This window comes from Balaenoptera ricei, chromosome 14 (assembly GCF_028023285.1).
Source record: "Balaenoptera ricei isolate mBalRic1 chromosome 14, mBalRic1.hap2, whole genome shotgun sequence".
Classification (NCBI taxonomy): domain Eukaryota; kingdom Metazoa; phylum Chordata; class Mammalia; order Artiodactyla; family Balaenopteridae; genus Balaenoptera; species Balaenoptera ricei.
This window is the reverse complement of record NC_082652.1, coordinates 74,848,471-74,864,336: the sequence shown is the minus strand read 5'-3', so window position 1 is coordinate 74,864,336 and position 15,866 is coordinate 74,848,471. Positions and strand designations below refer to the sequence as shown.

Genomic DNA, 15,866 nt, shown 5'->3' with positions numbered 1-15,866 from the left:
GCTGCACATAAAAGCCATGATTTACGGGGGCCCGAGGAAGGGGCAGCCATGATTGGACCACATGATCTTGCCTCCTCCTCTTCTTTTATAGCTCATTGGACCAGGGGTGAGGACACCTGATCCCAGGCTAGCCCATTCATTGGATGGCCTGTGTCTGCTTCAAAATGATGAGCTGGACCATCTGATGATCTTGGCATTCTGAACTCAGAACTACCAAGACAGAGAGGGAGTTAGGAGCTGATTCAGAACCTGAAAGGATGTACTGGGAACTCCTGTGAAGGAAGAGAAGTGTCCAGGCCATAGTTCTGAGTGGGCAGAAGCCAGAGAGAGACAGAGGTACCAACAGAGGAAGGAGAGAGGCTGGAACAGCTCCTGAGACACAAGGGGTGGCCTTAGGTCCCGAGAGTTCTCCAGGCCCAAAACGTAGATCACAGAAATCTTCCTGTTAAATCTCCTTTTACCTGAGCCAGCTGGAATGAGTCTCTGGTCCTTCCTATTAAAACCACCACACTAAATTGATCGCTCCACGAAAATCCCACCAAGGATCGCTTATAAGCTCCATGAGGGCAGGGGCCACATCTAAATTATTCACCACCCTGTTTCCAGTACCTGTCAGAGTGACAAGCATGGGCTAGATTAGGAAATATTTGTTGAATTCATAAGTGTACCCTCTGATCAATCGACTGATAATTATTGAATAATTTTTAGATTTTAGTTCCTTCTTCTACTTTTAGCATAGATATATCTAAAACCATGTTGTATGTGGCTATAAGAAGACTGTATTCTTAAAGACTGCACAAAAAGTTCACAATCAATATTGATAAAACTAACCTTTCATAGGCTGCCTTTTAACTTTATTGCTTATCTAGATGAAAAGGTTTATGAAAATAGGACTTTAATGAAGTATAGATTTTCTGGGTACCATCCTTAGAATTGATTTGTAGGTTAAAGGAATCTGCTTTTTTTCTAGTTACATTATTATTATATTTGTAAGTGGACAAATCCTGACCCTCATATATACAGATGGCAGTATTGGTTTCTCCGTCTGTTTCTGAGTTATTCTATTGATGGGTTTGTGCTGGCCATTCACTGTGGTTTTTTCCTTGTCTCTTATGTGACCAGAAATAATGTTTCTGAGGGAGAAGTAAATAGGGTTAGGAAATGCTGTCTGTGGTCAAGGAAACAAGTAAAGCAAAGCTAATTCTTCAGATTGGAATACTATTCCACAACCACAGGCAATGGAATTGATCCTGGAGAATCAAGCTAATTAGATGGATCCATGGATGTGGACCTATCATTAGTCATTCATTTGACCTGGAATATACATAGTTTACAAGGGAGACCTTCCATAATCAAGGATAACATTGTTTCCAACTTCCTTTGTGGAAAATGATGTATTATTTGAGATGATCTATAGAAAATAAAGTTAGCTAACATGCGTGGCTAAAAGCCAAAAACCTAGTTGGAACAACTATCTTCTCAAACATACTTACAGATCATTTAAGATTTTACTGTCATTCTGCAGGAGAAAGATTTAAAATCAAATGGATATGAACAAAATAGAGACAGAGTGCAAAGAGGATTGTAAGTGAAAGTAGCTTGAGTTCTAAGGTTTCTTGAACTATGTAGACTTTTATTTTTACGTAGTATGCAAGTATTTTCAGCTGGAACACCTAACAATATAAATAATTATTGTGTACCTTTGTGTACTAGCTGTCACGCATACTGCTACTCCTTGCAATAAACCTGGAACTTACTCTCTGTAACTTCCAATGTTATTTTCTCCATTTTGGATTTGAGCAACTTACCCATGATTACACAGTAAACAAAGACCAGTTACAGTTATAATATACATATTAATTCTCATTATTGTATAATTTTCACTCAGTTGCACTGTCTTTCATTTACAGTTGAGGGAAAGAAAATAGAAAGGTCATTGGTTGTGGGTCCTTCTATCCTCTTTTAAAAGCTAAACGTGTCTAGAAGGGAAAAAAAAAGAAATTTCAGGATTAATAACTGAATATATTTTAATTCAAAAGCAAAATATTAACCTTGAATTGCATCGTAGCTGCCCACAAAGAAGGCTTGAGGATTTTAATAGAATGACTCTAAAATAGAAGGAGAGTACGAGAATCTCTGCTGTGCTCAAATCCGTGGTTACCTTCAGTGATTCCAACTTAGAATCATCCTTTGTGGAAAGAAATGAAATCCATTGGGAATGCCAGTAACTGAATCAACACTTGGGTAATTATTTAGGTTAACATTGATTGACAGTCTTAAAGAGCTACCATTTGATCAGGGCCTATAAAATTCATGCTTGCACGTTGACATCTTAGATTGAAAGGATAATCATTGACTGAATCAGTCTTCTAAATGCACAGATCTAAAAATGGAAAACAGCTACCACTCTTTGGTTTGGAAGGAAAATGAAAACAATATACAAAGAGTGAGAAATGGTTGAAGGGAATTGGGTGGGCATGGTCTACCTATAAAAGATTAGGCTTCAGTTACAGATGAAAAATGGGAGTGGCATGGCAATGGTGTTAAATATGTGAGAAGGGCTGACACTTATTCCATGGAACTCCAGAAGTTGAATCTAGGACCAGTGGGTGGAATGTACAAGGAGGCCAACTTGTGGTGAAAATGGAGTGAGCTGCTTTGCGAGATAATCAGGGTCTTAATATATTTGAAGCATCCACATAGACACTGAATGACCACCGTTCAGGTTGTTCTGGGAAGGCAAACGGACACCCGAGTAGCAGAAAACACTGGGCTCCCCAGATCTCTCAGCTACAACATTCATTTATACGTCCTGATGCCCCTGAGTCCTTAAATCCTTTGCTATTCCTGCTGTATTTTGTTTTAACTTTTTAAAAAATTTATTTTATTGAAGTGTAGTTGATTTACAATGTTGTATTAATTTCTGCTGTACAGCAAAGTGATTCAGCTGTACATTCTTTTTCATATTCTTTTCCATTATGGTTAATCCCAGGATACTAAATGTAGTTCCCTGTGCTATACGGTAGGACCTTGTTTTTTGTCCATTCTATATATAATGGTTTTATTTTTGCTGTATTTTGAATCTGGGCAGTTAGAAAGATTTATATGATCCTCCTCCCTCTCCCTGAATTATTTTCTTCTGTATTGTTTTGGAGGATATAAAGGTGACACTTTATACTAGGCTGCCTTTAGATAGCACATGCTTCATTTGGTTCTGTGAATTTTATTGTTGCTTGTTCAGATTCTTATTATTGTTGCACTTTGTGGAAATACTCTTTTAAAACACTGGGTAGCAAAAGAGTGACGATTCTGCTTCGTGGTTTCAGATTTAGGATTGGGAAAAAATTACACTTTTTGATTCATAGCCGTATAAATTCATGGATAAATATTTTTAGTGTTAGAACCACTGTCCTGTGTTCACCTAACAATAGGCTAAGAAAATAACTACCTGGAAATGCCGTTGAAAATGCTACTCATGTTCCTCTTGGTTTGCAAAATGCTTACTGGTCTTACTTGAAGGTGTACACTATAAAGTCAGTGATTGCTGTCTCAATGCCACAAGGTCAACATCTCTGGACCCCAGAGTAGGTAGTAGTAGTTAATAAAAAGCTCAGCAGTATTTTTTTCAGACCAAGTCATCATGCTGTACTCTATAATTTTGTTCTTGGAAGCATAGAGAGTGTTTACAATATGGTGTCTTTCTAGGATCAGAATAGTGAAAAAAAAATATGGAAAAATGTCCAAACATCTTTGCATGGCAATGATGGCATTACTGGTGTGTTTAATAAAACCTTTATTGGTACATTTTCCGGTATGGTGGCATTGGCAGAAACGGTCCCCCTTTGGATTTGGAACTCAGCAGCTGATGAAATACAGTAAACATTAATTTGGAATGGGCTGCCAGTTTTGGAAAGCCAGGTGACATTTTATTATATTTGTACCGAGCAGGGGCTATGTCCCATACTGCTGTAGCTTCCGCTGTCAGTGGCTTAGCTGGCATTATGGAAAAAAAAAAAAAATGGCAGGCCTGAGAATCTTATCCCCTGAAATGAAAGTCGAATGCCAAATTGAAATTCCTGTAGGATTTCCGATAGCAATGGGGGAATTGAGAAGCCCACAATTAAGCATATGGGCATTAAGATAATTGTCAGATCTGTTGGCGGACATGATAGAAGACAGATGGGTACGAATCAGTGCACTCCGCTGCAGCACCCTGGGAGACAATTTGACGTTTTACCTGCCTGAGCTACTCTGCCATATTTGTCACTGGATGTATAGCACAGCATCTTACTGAGTGTTAAAGTGTCTTTTGCTGGGTACTCTAGGTGCATGCGTGGTCCTTTAGCGCCCTCTAGTGAAATGCATTTGGGAGTATTGTTTTTCAAAGGTTAGTCTCCCTTCCTTGGGTCCCTGCTGCCCTGGAAGTAGCCGTCACGCCTCTGATTCCCACTAAACTCTACGGTTCCTCTTGCCCTTTCAGGTTGGGGCCCATCGTGAAGATGGCGTGGCCCTGAGGGGCAGCCATTCTCTTGTCCCAAACCAGGTGCCCGTGCCACAGCTTCCTGTGCAGTCTGCAACGTCCCCTGATTTGAACCCACCCCAGGACCCTTACAGAGGTAGGTCCGCCTCCGCGGGCGCTTCTGACCTCACTGAAACAATAGATCCCGTGTGGATCCCATGCTTACTCATTCATCCCTCAGGAAGCACTGACACATCACCAAGAATCCATTTTGATACAAAGACGGTAAGTAAATGGGAAAGGATTTCAAACGTAGCTGGCTAATTGTGTTTCTTCAGTATAACTGTTTTGCTCCAGCATCCTCGGAAATCCTGCTCCTATTGCAGCAGGGAATGAGACCACAGACTGATGAGAGGAAATGTGATTTTAGCTATTTCCACATTGTGCTCATTCAGATCCTTTAATGTGGTTAGTTGTAGCCTGACAGCGATGCTTCCAAATGAAGAGGAAGGAAGGAAATGGTTTTTGTTGCTTACGATGGAAGGAAATGTAGGTACATTTCAAAAAATGGAACTTGGATGATTTTCGCTCTTGAGTCATCAAGCCCCGTCCTCATTGCCTCGTACCACTGTCTCCTTTTGGCTTCCCAGGACCCCAGGTAGCTGTGCCGCAGGGGCAAGACCTGGGTCCCAGGGTCCTTGTGCGACTGGCTGGCCAGGTGACCCCAAAATGCTTACATAACATCTCCTCATTCCCCTCACGTTGAGAATAAAAATGATAACAGTGACACAAGAATGAATAATATGTATAAGCATTTGTCCACCTGTTAAGCACTGTAAGAATCTTGAACGTTAATTATATATGTGGGTATGCCTGCCATTTTTCATTGAATAGTAATACTTCGATGGCCCTTTCTTTTAAAGAGCCTTTGGGTTTTCTTTCTCTGTCCTCGATCAACACTTCTTAATGTGCACAAACAGGACCTGAGGATCTTGTTAAAATGCCAATTCTGATTCAGTTGATCTGGGGTCCTGCATTTCTAATGGGCTCCCAGGGGATAAGGGTGCTCCTGGTCCACTGACCAGATTTTGAGTGATAAAGTTCTAGACTATACAGATTACAAATAGAAGGAAACACTAAATAGACACGCTTCTACCTTAGAAGTAAATGATTACATTAGGGTCACGTTTTAAAATATATTGTGATCTTGGAAAGTTGAGCAGTGGTAGAGCTAGAAATGTCTTCATTGAGCAGTAGCTGCTTTCCATATGTACCATTTTTAAATGCTGGTTACTCCTTGAGGATAAGAGAAGCCTAATTTCAGAATATCATTAGAGTATCTATTGAAGTCTTGACTGTACATATTTAGCGCACTCCCTGGGAATTATATTTTAAGGACATTTTTCTATTAAATCATTGCATATGGAAGAAACTCAATATAATAGCTGATATTTACTTGGGTTCTTAATCAGAACATTGAGGTGTGTGATTTTCATGATTATGATTTTCATTGCAATTAAGTTGATGTTTTGTAGACAGTGAAATTACCGTCTACTCCAAAAGATTGCAAAATAGAATTTAACCTCAGAGCCAATGCAGGGAAAACTTGTTTCTGCAGGTGCATTTTTGAAACTTCACCAAAGACCATGAAAAAAGTGACAGATCACACAGTTCGGCAGTCTGAACTGTATAGCTTGGCAGCTCTCCAGTCTGGGGTGTGCGTGTCTGTGCCTTGAGGCTTTGGTGGCCGTGTCACCTGTTCTCTTTTTTTTCTGCAGGCATGCCACCAGGATTGCAGGGCCAGAGTGTCTCCTCCGGCAGCTCTGAGATCAAATCCGATGACGAGGGCGATGAAAACCTGCAAGACACGAAATCTTCCGAGGACAAGAAATTAGATGACGACAAGAAGGATATCAAATCCATTACTAGGTCAAGATCTAGGTAACAGTATATAATACTGTCGCTTCATTTAATTCCTTTATTGGACTTTGATGAAGTGAACAGAACAGGAAGAAACTATTCAGTTTTTTCCTGGCAGGTAAATCTGCAGCTGAAAAGAAAATGAAAGGCTTGCTCTAGAGGTACGAAAGTATCGTTTGAGATACCTGTACTCTAGGAAAGCCAAAAATGTCTTTGCATTTATGAATTTGGACCCAGTGCTAATAATGACACACGGCAAAAACAATTTGTAACTGATTCAAATGCAAGCAGTCGATTTGTAAAACTATACTTATTCTACAAATTTGGTCATAAATGTTCTTTGGAAAATATTTCTAAAAAGAGAGCTTAGCTCTATTGAAAGCTCAATTGATGTATGTGCAACTGTAACTTTTTTCTTACCTCAAAAGTGAGAAAGTACTGATTTCCCAGCTTTATTCTAACATGTTGATATATATAAGAGCAATACCTAAATTGCTCATTTATTTTTCTCTCGGCAGAAAATGCAACTGCAGGAAAATAGCTTCTGGTTGGTTTTCTTAAGTCCCCGATATCTTTAAATTAGAATCTATCTCCTTGAACTTTAATCTGATAATCAGATGGGGTTTTTTTGTTTGTTTTTTTGTTTTTTGAGTATCGTGACACCCATGTTCTTTACCTCAGTTCCCTTGGATGGTTTTTATTTGCAAATTAAATGAATTGTACTAAGACGATACCTCCCTTTTCAAGGCTATCGTTCTCAAGGTTATACCTGGCGTCCTTTAGGAATTAAGGGCATGCTGCCTTTTCATATTGCCTTTATAGTTATTGAGATAAACCTTATTACAAGTTCTACCACAGTTTCAGAAATTCTGGAAGCTTCTATCTTACCCCTTTTCACCATTGCTACAGAGTTTCCTGACTTGGCCACATTGGTAAGACATCCCAAGAAGGGCCTTTCACATCCTTACCAGCTTCTCTGTTAGATCAGTCAGCTCTTGGTAATTTAACTAGTGGTCATAACGCATGCATATCAATGGATTCTTTGACATTTCAATACAACATTTTAACTCGCTGTTAAGAACCTTGTTTTAAAAGGTCGCTGTTTTGACATTTACTTAGGCCCCCAAAACCGTGTTGTAAGGCGAGACTTTCCAAATCTAGGCAGTTTTCTTCGCATAACCAATTTATTTATCAGAGGTTAACCAATTCTCATTCATTATTGGCCTGAATACCCTTGGAAAACAAATTCCCATTTTCAGGCCCACTTTGGAAAAGGTGTGGCATATGTTTGATGTGTAAAAACATTACCCAGATTTTTAACTTCAGGATGGGATGAGCAGAAACTCAACTCTGTTCTCTTTTCACTTATTACGTCCTATTTGTGTGTCAGAATGTGGGTGTGAATTAATAGCAATCTTGATTTCCTTGGCATCAGCAGAGGTCACGGGTGGGAGAGAGCAGAACCGGCAAGGAAATGAGGAGGAGAATCAGAGGGCAGAGAAAGAGAGCACTTTCCGATGGGTTCAGTTTAGTTGCGCGTTCACCAGCACACATTCGAGGCAGACAGTCCCATCTGGAAGGGAGTTTAACCTACAGGAAGACAAGCCAAGTCTTACAGCATCTTTCTTTGGTGTCTGCCTCCTTTATAAGTGTTCTTGGCTTACTTACGTCATCTTTATGAGCAGCATGTGCTGGAACCCAAGAATCCACTCCATTTCTGATTGACTGGGGCTTCTCCATCGTAGTGGATCCTTAGTGCGATTTGGAAGCTACCCAGACATTCTCCACAGTGGAAGATTCGAAGCTATACATTTTAAGCCAATACTCACTAAGTGTGCATTGAATTGAGTAGATAACTTCCCACGTGTTCCTCCAGCTCTGAAAGGTTGTGATTAACATCTTTATTCTGTGATCCTTTCAGATTCATGGAATTTTAAAGTAGAGGCTCACCTTGATGGTCTTTGGGGTCAGTGCTCAGATCTCTAGGTTAACATCCTTATGGATGGTCACCTCCATATTGTTTCTTGCAGGGAAGACTCTCTTGCTTTTGAGTGAAGTTTACTTCATTTTTTATATCTCTCATACTCAAAAACGGTTCTTGCTCATGTTAATTCAGACTGTTCCGCTCAGGGTTCTTTGTTCTGTTCTGTTCTGCTTTCCTGAGACATTTTCCACACCTCTCTTTTTTACGTGATTGCCCAGGAATTATTTGAAGCCTTGACGCCATGAGATCTTCCTGATGTGACATGCTTTCCAGGTGGCTCATCTTCCTATTTGCCCCCCCATTCAAAAGTTTCTAATTTGTCAGCATGACACCCAGAAACAGAAGTTATCTTCCCTTTCCAGACTCCTGGCTCCAACCATGCCTTTGATATGAATCATGTAATATCTCTGTTCTCATAATCAGGGATGAGCTTTTGGGCTTCATTTTTGACTCATGATGAGATCATGGGTATTGATAACCAGTAAGTGTTTGGGTTGGGTTGGGTTTGTTTTGCCTAGAACTCATGTCAACTCAGGTTTCCCCAACTTGTCTGGGGAATCATAAACATCCATAATGTTAAAGGCCATGGAGATGATGTTTTTCTAACCTTTCTATTTCATACATGGAAAAAGCGAGACTCAGATACATTAAGTGGACTGACCAAGCCTTCCAAGCTGGTTAATAGACAACAGGCCCCCGTGTTTACTCCCATTGCTCTGTTGTCTTGAATGTAGGACCTTCTTAATCCTGTTTGAGCTGCATCGTCTTAATTTCGACCTATCCACATCGTTTTTCAATCCCTGGTTCTCCTTGGGTTTTGGATGTCACAGTATGAAAGTTTTTTTTAAAAAGAACAGCTTCAGTCTAAAACGCTTTCTGAATCATGGTCCTGAAGTGTAGCTTGAGCTGAAGTTGACAACGCTCTGCTTTGCCGTGCGTAACCTTAGGGATGAAAGCTATGTTTTCCTTTTTGCTCCCCTCCATCCATATGGTGCACTCGGGGCCCCAACTCGAACCTCTCCTGTTGGATTTGCGTTTCATGTCCAGGAGACATCAAATGTCTGGCGTTAGGGACTGTCAACAGCCACCTAAAGCAACGCCAAGCCCAGGTGGATGGAAAATTCTGCCCAGGACAAGATCTTGAGATGGAAAAGTTCCCTGAAAACTCAGAAAGAAAACAAAAGCAATTTAGGAACTGTCTTCTTCCCCACCCCATTGGAAAATGTCACGTTTTTCCCTTTTGTCCCACAGCAATAACGATGACGAAGACCTGACACCGGAGCAGAAAGCGGAGCGGGAGAAGGAGCGGAGGATGGCTAACAACGCCCGCGAGCGCCTGCGGGTCCGCGACATCAATGAGGCGTTCAAGGAGCTGGGCCGTATGGTGCAGCTGCACCTCAAGAGTGACAAGCCCCAGACCAAGCTCCTGATCCTCCACCAGGCCGTGGCCGTCATCCTCAGCCTGGAGCAGCAAGTCCGAGGTCAGTGCCGGCGAGCTGGCCTCCGTGCAGAGGTCACGGTCGCATGCCGCTGCAGAGAGCAGAGATGCTCTGGCGGCCTTGAGCGGGAGCAGAGAGTAGACTCTTAGGCATCCTTCAGGATCACTGTTTCAACCTCATCTAAGTCTATGAGGCAGCTCCCCTTTCTCCCGTAACTGAATCCTGGGATTTTTCTTATAACTGATACCGCCTTAGGACGTTTCCATAGGTCCTCTCAGTAACCGGAGCTGGGTACGTTTGCTTTACCAACTTTCTCAGACTGTAAAGTGACTGCACAGTTTCACCAGGGAGTTCGACCTTTACTAGCCACTGAGCAAATGAATCGCAGTAGTGTGCATTTTCCTAACTGGTCCTCTTGTTCTGGAAGGTAGAAACTGAGAGAAAGGATCAACAGACCCACAGAAACGGTGCATCACTTGCCCTGGACCAGAAGCCCTGAGTGTGACCTAAATGCTCTGTGCTTTCCTCTTCCACAGAAAGGAATCTGAATCCGAAAGCTGCATGTCTGAAAAGAAGGGAAGAGGAGAAGGTGTCCTCGGAGCCGCCCCCGCTCTCCTTGGCGGGGCCTCACCCCGGCATGGGAGACGCGTCCAATCACATGGGACAGATGTAAAAGGGCAAGTTTGTTTTCAGCCATTTCTGAAAGCTTTCCTTTGTTACTCTCACCAAGGCATCAGCCATGAAAGCCATATTTGACCCAAATTCACAGATTTTTTTTTCCCCCTTGGGAAAAAAAAAAAAAGTTTAAAAATAAAAGCTTTCCTTTTTTCTGTTATAAACGTATTAATTCATCTTTCTCTCTTCTTTCTCAGGTCCAAGTTGCCACATTGCTTCATTAATACAAGAGACCACTTCCTTAACAGCTGTATTATCTTAAACCCACATAAACACTTGTCCTTAACCCCTTTTTTTGTAATATAAGACAAGTCTGAGTAGTTATGAATCGCAGACGCAAGAGGTTTCAGCATTCCCAATGATCAAAAAACCGAAAAACAAACAAAAAAAAAAAAAGAAAGAAAAAAAGTGCAACTTGGGGGATGACTCTCTTTAACATATCATTCAGAATGTTCAAAGCAGTATGTGCAGGCTGAGACGCAGCCCAGAGACTGAATGGCAATCTTTCCACACTGTGGAACAATGCATTTGTGCCTAAACTTCTTTTGGAAAAAAAAAAATATATAATTAATTTGTAAGTCTGAAAAAAAAATATTTAATTTAAAAAAATTGTAAACTTGCAATAATGAAAAAGTGTACTTCTGAAGAAAACTACATGACCGTTTTTGTTGGTATTCAAGTCAGCTAGTGTTTATAATTACCGGATATCGAATAAGGGAAGCTCGGCTGCCCTCGTAACAAAACCAGCAAACATCCTGATGACAGCGAAGTGATGACATTAGCCATTCCTTAGGGTAGGAGGAACAGATGGATCTTATAGACCTATGACAAATATATATATAAATATATATATAAATATATATTAAAAATTTAGTGACTATGGTAAGCTTTTGTTCATTTGTTTCAGACTTTTTTCTCCTGTAAAAAAATAGTACTGATTAACTTTTTTAAAAGAAAGATTTTACTGTAAATATGGATTTTTTTTTTTTTTTTTTTTTGGTCTTATTTCTGTCCCTTTCCCCGGTTTGTTCTCATAACCTGTAGTGCCAACTCTGCTTCCGGAGGGGTAGTGCAGGATGAAATGCTGACCCTGATGTTGCTTTTCATTCATAAATAAGTAGAAAGTTGTTTCTTCAGTCTTTTGGGAACACAGGACTTAAAAGTCACATCATGTGTAGATATTAACAAGCAGCATTACCAAGACACGGGCAAAAAGAGTTTGTCTGAATTGTAATGTTGCGTTTGTGACCCTCTTCTGGGATTTTCAGAGGTACAAGGTTAGAATGCTACAATGTTACCACTGTGCCTTCCAATGTTTATATCATCGGAAACATAACATAATCAAAGTGGCTGTGATTTAACAAAATGATTAAAGCGTTACCTACATGTGTAGCCAGAAGTAGTGTGCAGTGAGGTGTTTCTGAATACATGGTCAGATTTTTGGAAAAAAACAAAAACAAAAAAAACAAGTGAAGTTCAACGACCATCCAATGAGAAAATTGCAAGTAGTGTGACAGAGCTGATTGATTTTGTTGCTTTCTTGATTTTTTTTTCAAAATGGGTTTACTAAGATGCAGATGACTTAACTGCCTCCTCCTTCGTCTGAAAAATAAAATGCCAATATTCAATCATCATGCAGCGTTATAACAAGCCTTATAAGTCCTAAAGCATTAAGTTGCACTTTCTTGAGGAGGGGTAGTGCAGTATTTCTCTGGCCAGTATGAATGAAGTTTATACTTAACGTATTTGATAGAAACATAGATCAAGCTATGGCACAGCAACTCATCAGATAGCTAGCTTTGACGTCTGGGCACAATTGAACCAACTTCCATCGTGAATCTTTATAATGATTGACTTTGGTGTATAGTGCAGTAAAGAAATAGTGCTCCTAGTTAAGTATTTGTCAACATCCTTTTGTCTCTAACTCATTTCTATTTTTACAGCCACACAATCTTGGCATGTATTACGAAAAAAATCCCTTGTTCAAGTAGTTTTTCCACCTATCAGCACTGAGTAAATGCCATAAACCCATCGAAATGGTCTAAATGTTCCATCTGTTCTCCTGTTTTGCCAGTTATATAGTAATGAAATACATTTGTAAATTTTATGCAACAAATGGCAAACGTATCATTATTTTGAAATTGTGTATGTAAAAGTTATATTTTTACATGTAGACTCTTGTTATTATGTGTTTTAATACATTGTATCGGTTTTTGTTCCTTTTTTTTTTTTTAAACGGTGTGGTTTAAAAACCGTCTCATTGAAATGAAATAGTGAGCTACAAGAATCTGAATTTTATGTTCATTTCTGAAAATGTAAGAACAAATAAGATAGTTACCACGTGGTCATCTTTTACAAACCCATAAACATTTTGATTAGCTGTGTGTGTGTTGAAAACTGTAAATATGTTCAGTAGTGATAAAACTAAAATACTTTGTTTAATTTGTTGATAAGTTCCTAAAATGTGGAGGTGGATTAAAACCTTAGAGTAGCAGAAATCAGACTTCATGAAAAGTTATTTTGAGGCTACCCTGTGAAAATGAACGAACAAAGGGGCTCAAAGAAGGGCATGGAAGACAATATTGTATACTCTCCCCTCCTCCTGAATAATGGAAACTGTGTGTACTTGTACCCTCAGTATGTTGAAGATTTCCTTTTAGTGGTACATTCTGCACTCATTTTGTATACTCTATCAAGGCGGGTATCCCTAGGAACAATATTATATAGGAAGCAGGTATCCTCTGATCACATTCAGGATAAGTGTATAGAAGAAAATATGGTGTTTACTCTTTAGGGAACTGGAAACACTCCCTGCATTGATGTACATTTTAAGATTGGCACTTTTGATACACGTTATCATCAAGGTGCTTTCATAGAGCTGATTTAAAGTTTTTCAAATCTGTAAACAAAGCAAAAAAGAAATTAAATCGTAGTTCTTGGATTATTTTTTAAATTGGTGCTTTATATTTTGTTCTCAGTCCAACAGAGTAAAAGCTGCAATTTATTGTTCACCAGCTTTGATGCATTCATTAATCAGTCATGTAATACCTCTATTGTGGAATTCCCTTTGGAAATAAGCGAAAAACTTTCTAACGGCCACCAAAAGCTGCTCACTACTTTTTGCTTGGTGGAGAAACATCTGCACCTATCCATATTCATTGGGTTGTATCCCCATTAAAAAGAAGAAAAAGATGAAAGGGAATGTGGCCTTTTTAGTGTGTTTTTTTTTTTTTTCTTGTTCTTTTGTAATTATCAAACCCAGGTAAGGTATTGGTATCCTGCGCTGTATTTTCTAATGCAATTTAGCAGAAGACAGTTAGGATTAAAGTACTATACAAAAATTTCCTAAGGGTCCATACTACACTATGTATATGGTGATACTTAGGCTGGGGATCTGTTTCAGAGACTTGGACTTTAAAAGCAACTTGGAATAGTTGATCCACCTCCACATTCAAGTAATTTATGAATATGCAGAATAGGGATCTGTTCATCTAGACATTTTTCCCATTTGTCTTCTGTGTAGCTGCAAGGAACACTAATGTGTATACAACTGTCTGTCCACCCAGTAACGCAACTGGTTCTGATTCAGTCTTCCGATTCCTTTTTGTTTTTCGCTTTTTCCTATTTCTTGATTTTTTTTTTTTTTATTTGTGATCTTTATTTTGATGAGGGATTTGGGGGGGGGGGGCGGTGCGGGAGGGTGTTGAACCAAGACTTGGGGTTAAGAGGATTTTCGTCTTGGATCCAACAGGCAGAATATGATCTGTGTCCAAAAGTGAACTTGAGTCAGGAATGAAACGATTTCAGCATAAACAAGCACAAAAATTTAGTCTGCTGGCTGACTGGAAACAAAAAAAAAAAGTCAAGATGGCATATGAGGAATTCCAACACAATGGGGCACCAAGGCCTTTAGGCCTCTCTTTTTATTTTGCTTTGGTTCTGTTTGTTTTTCTTTAGAGACATGCTCTTTCTCATGGGACTTGAAGTGGACTCATGTTTGTGCAGTGCTGGTTTTGCCATACTCATTTCAAGTATTATAGACATATGTAATGGTGAAAATATATGAACTGTGGCCTTTTTCATTCTTGTTACTTGTGATGCAATTAAGTGAAGATAAGAAAAAAAAAAAAAGCAGAGATTTACCATGTATCAGTGCCTGGCTTTTTGTTATAAAGCTTTGTTTGTCTAGTGCTCTTTTTGCTATAAAATAGACTGTAGTACACCCTAGTAGGAAAAAAACTAAATTTAAAAATAAAAAATATATTTGGCTTATTTTTCGCAGGAGCAATCCTTTTATACCATGAATATTACAAAAAAAAATTGTCAGATTCTGAATATTTCTTCTTTGTAGATTTTTGGAATCATTATGAGTAAAAGTTTGTTACTTTATTTTACTATTTAAAAGATGTTATTTTACCATGTGTTACTGAGATGAAACTGTATGGTAGCTTTTTTGTTTGTTTTGTTTTTTTTTTTTGTTCTGTTTTTGTTTTTTTTTTTTAGTTGTAGGTCGCAGCGGGGAAATTTTTTGCGACTGTACACATAGCTGCAGCATTAAAAACTAAAAAAAAAATTGTTAAAAAAAGAAAAAAAGGGAAAACATTGAAAAAAAAGAAAAAAAAGATAAACAGTTACACCTTGTTTTCAATGTGTGGCTGAGTGCCTCGATTTTTTCATGTTTTTGGTGTATTTCTGATTTGTAGACGTGTCTAAACAGGTTGTGTGCTGGAGTTCCTTCAAGACAAAAATAAACCCAGCTTGGTCTAGGCCATTACCTGTTTCCCATCTGTAGTTATTCGATGAAGTCATGTACATGACCGTTCTGTAGCAATAAATGTGCCATTTTTATAAACTGTTTCTGACACTTGTTTCATTTCATTTTGCATTGTCCATATAGCTCTGCTTCTCTGCTGTGAGTAAAACCGCCTCTAGATTTCATTTTGCAAGTGTTGGAGATATTGACAGCTTAACAAAACATACCAAAAAAAAAAAAAAAAAAAACCACAAAAACAAATTGAAAAGCAAAGCACATGATTGACCAAGGAAGAGATGCCCTTAATGAAAATGGAACGAGATGCATGCAAAACAAAAAGAAAACTGTCTAGAGGATTAACTAATTGAAGAAATCTAATTAATGTAACATGGAAGCTATGCATTTGAAGAGCTTTGAACTGCGCCATTGTTGCCAGTGTTTTCAGTTGGGCTGCAGCTTGCTTAAGTCAAGTCAGCCTTAAACTTCTGGATCAGTTGGTCGATTGGCAGAACCTCCTCAGCTAGATCTTTTCAGTCAAAAATCTATTGTATCGCTTTGTGAAGAGCTGCCTATTGTTAACCACAATTAATATACCACTGTATTGATCGTTTCTCAAACTCTACCCAGCCCACTACT

The 15,866-nt window shown here is 39.1% G+C and overlaps 1 protein-coding gene across 22 annotated transcripts in view; it reads left to right on the top strand.

Moving 5' to 3' along the window:
• TCF4 (transcription factor 4) overlaps positions 1-14,143 on the top strand; it is a 355,534-nt gene extending 341,391 nt beyond the window's left edge. For 17 of the 22 annotated variants that reach the window (XM_059895588.1, XM_059895581.1, XM_059895582.1 and 14 more), the window contains 5 exons: positions 4,481-4,616; positions 6,238-6,400; positions 9,615-9,844; positions 10,339-10,479; positions 10,675-14,143. In XM_059895588.1, coding sequence (XP_059751571.1) covers positions 4,481-4,616; positions 6,238-6,400; positions 9,615-9,844; positions 10,339-10,475 — 666 coding nt within the window. In that variant the 3' untranslated portion in view covers positions 10,476-10,479; positions 10,675-14,143. Of the gene's footprint in view, positions 1-4,480; positions 4,617-6,237; positions 6,405-9,614; positions 9,845-10,338; positions 10,480-10,674 lie in introns of those variants that run through there. The other 5 variants (XM_059895593.1, XM_059895586.1, XM_059895585.1 and 2 more) reach the window with 2 other exon arrangements.
• Positions 14,144-15,866: the final 1,723 nt, after the last annotated feature.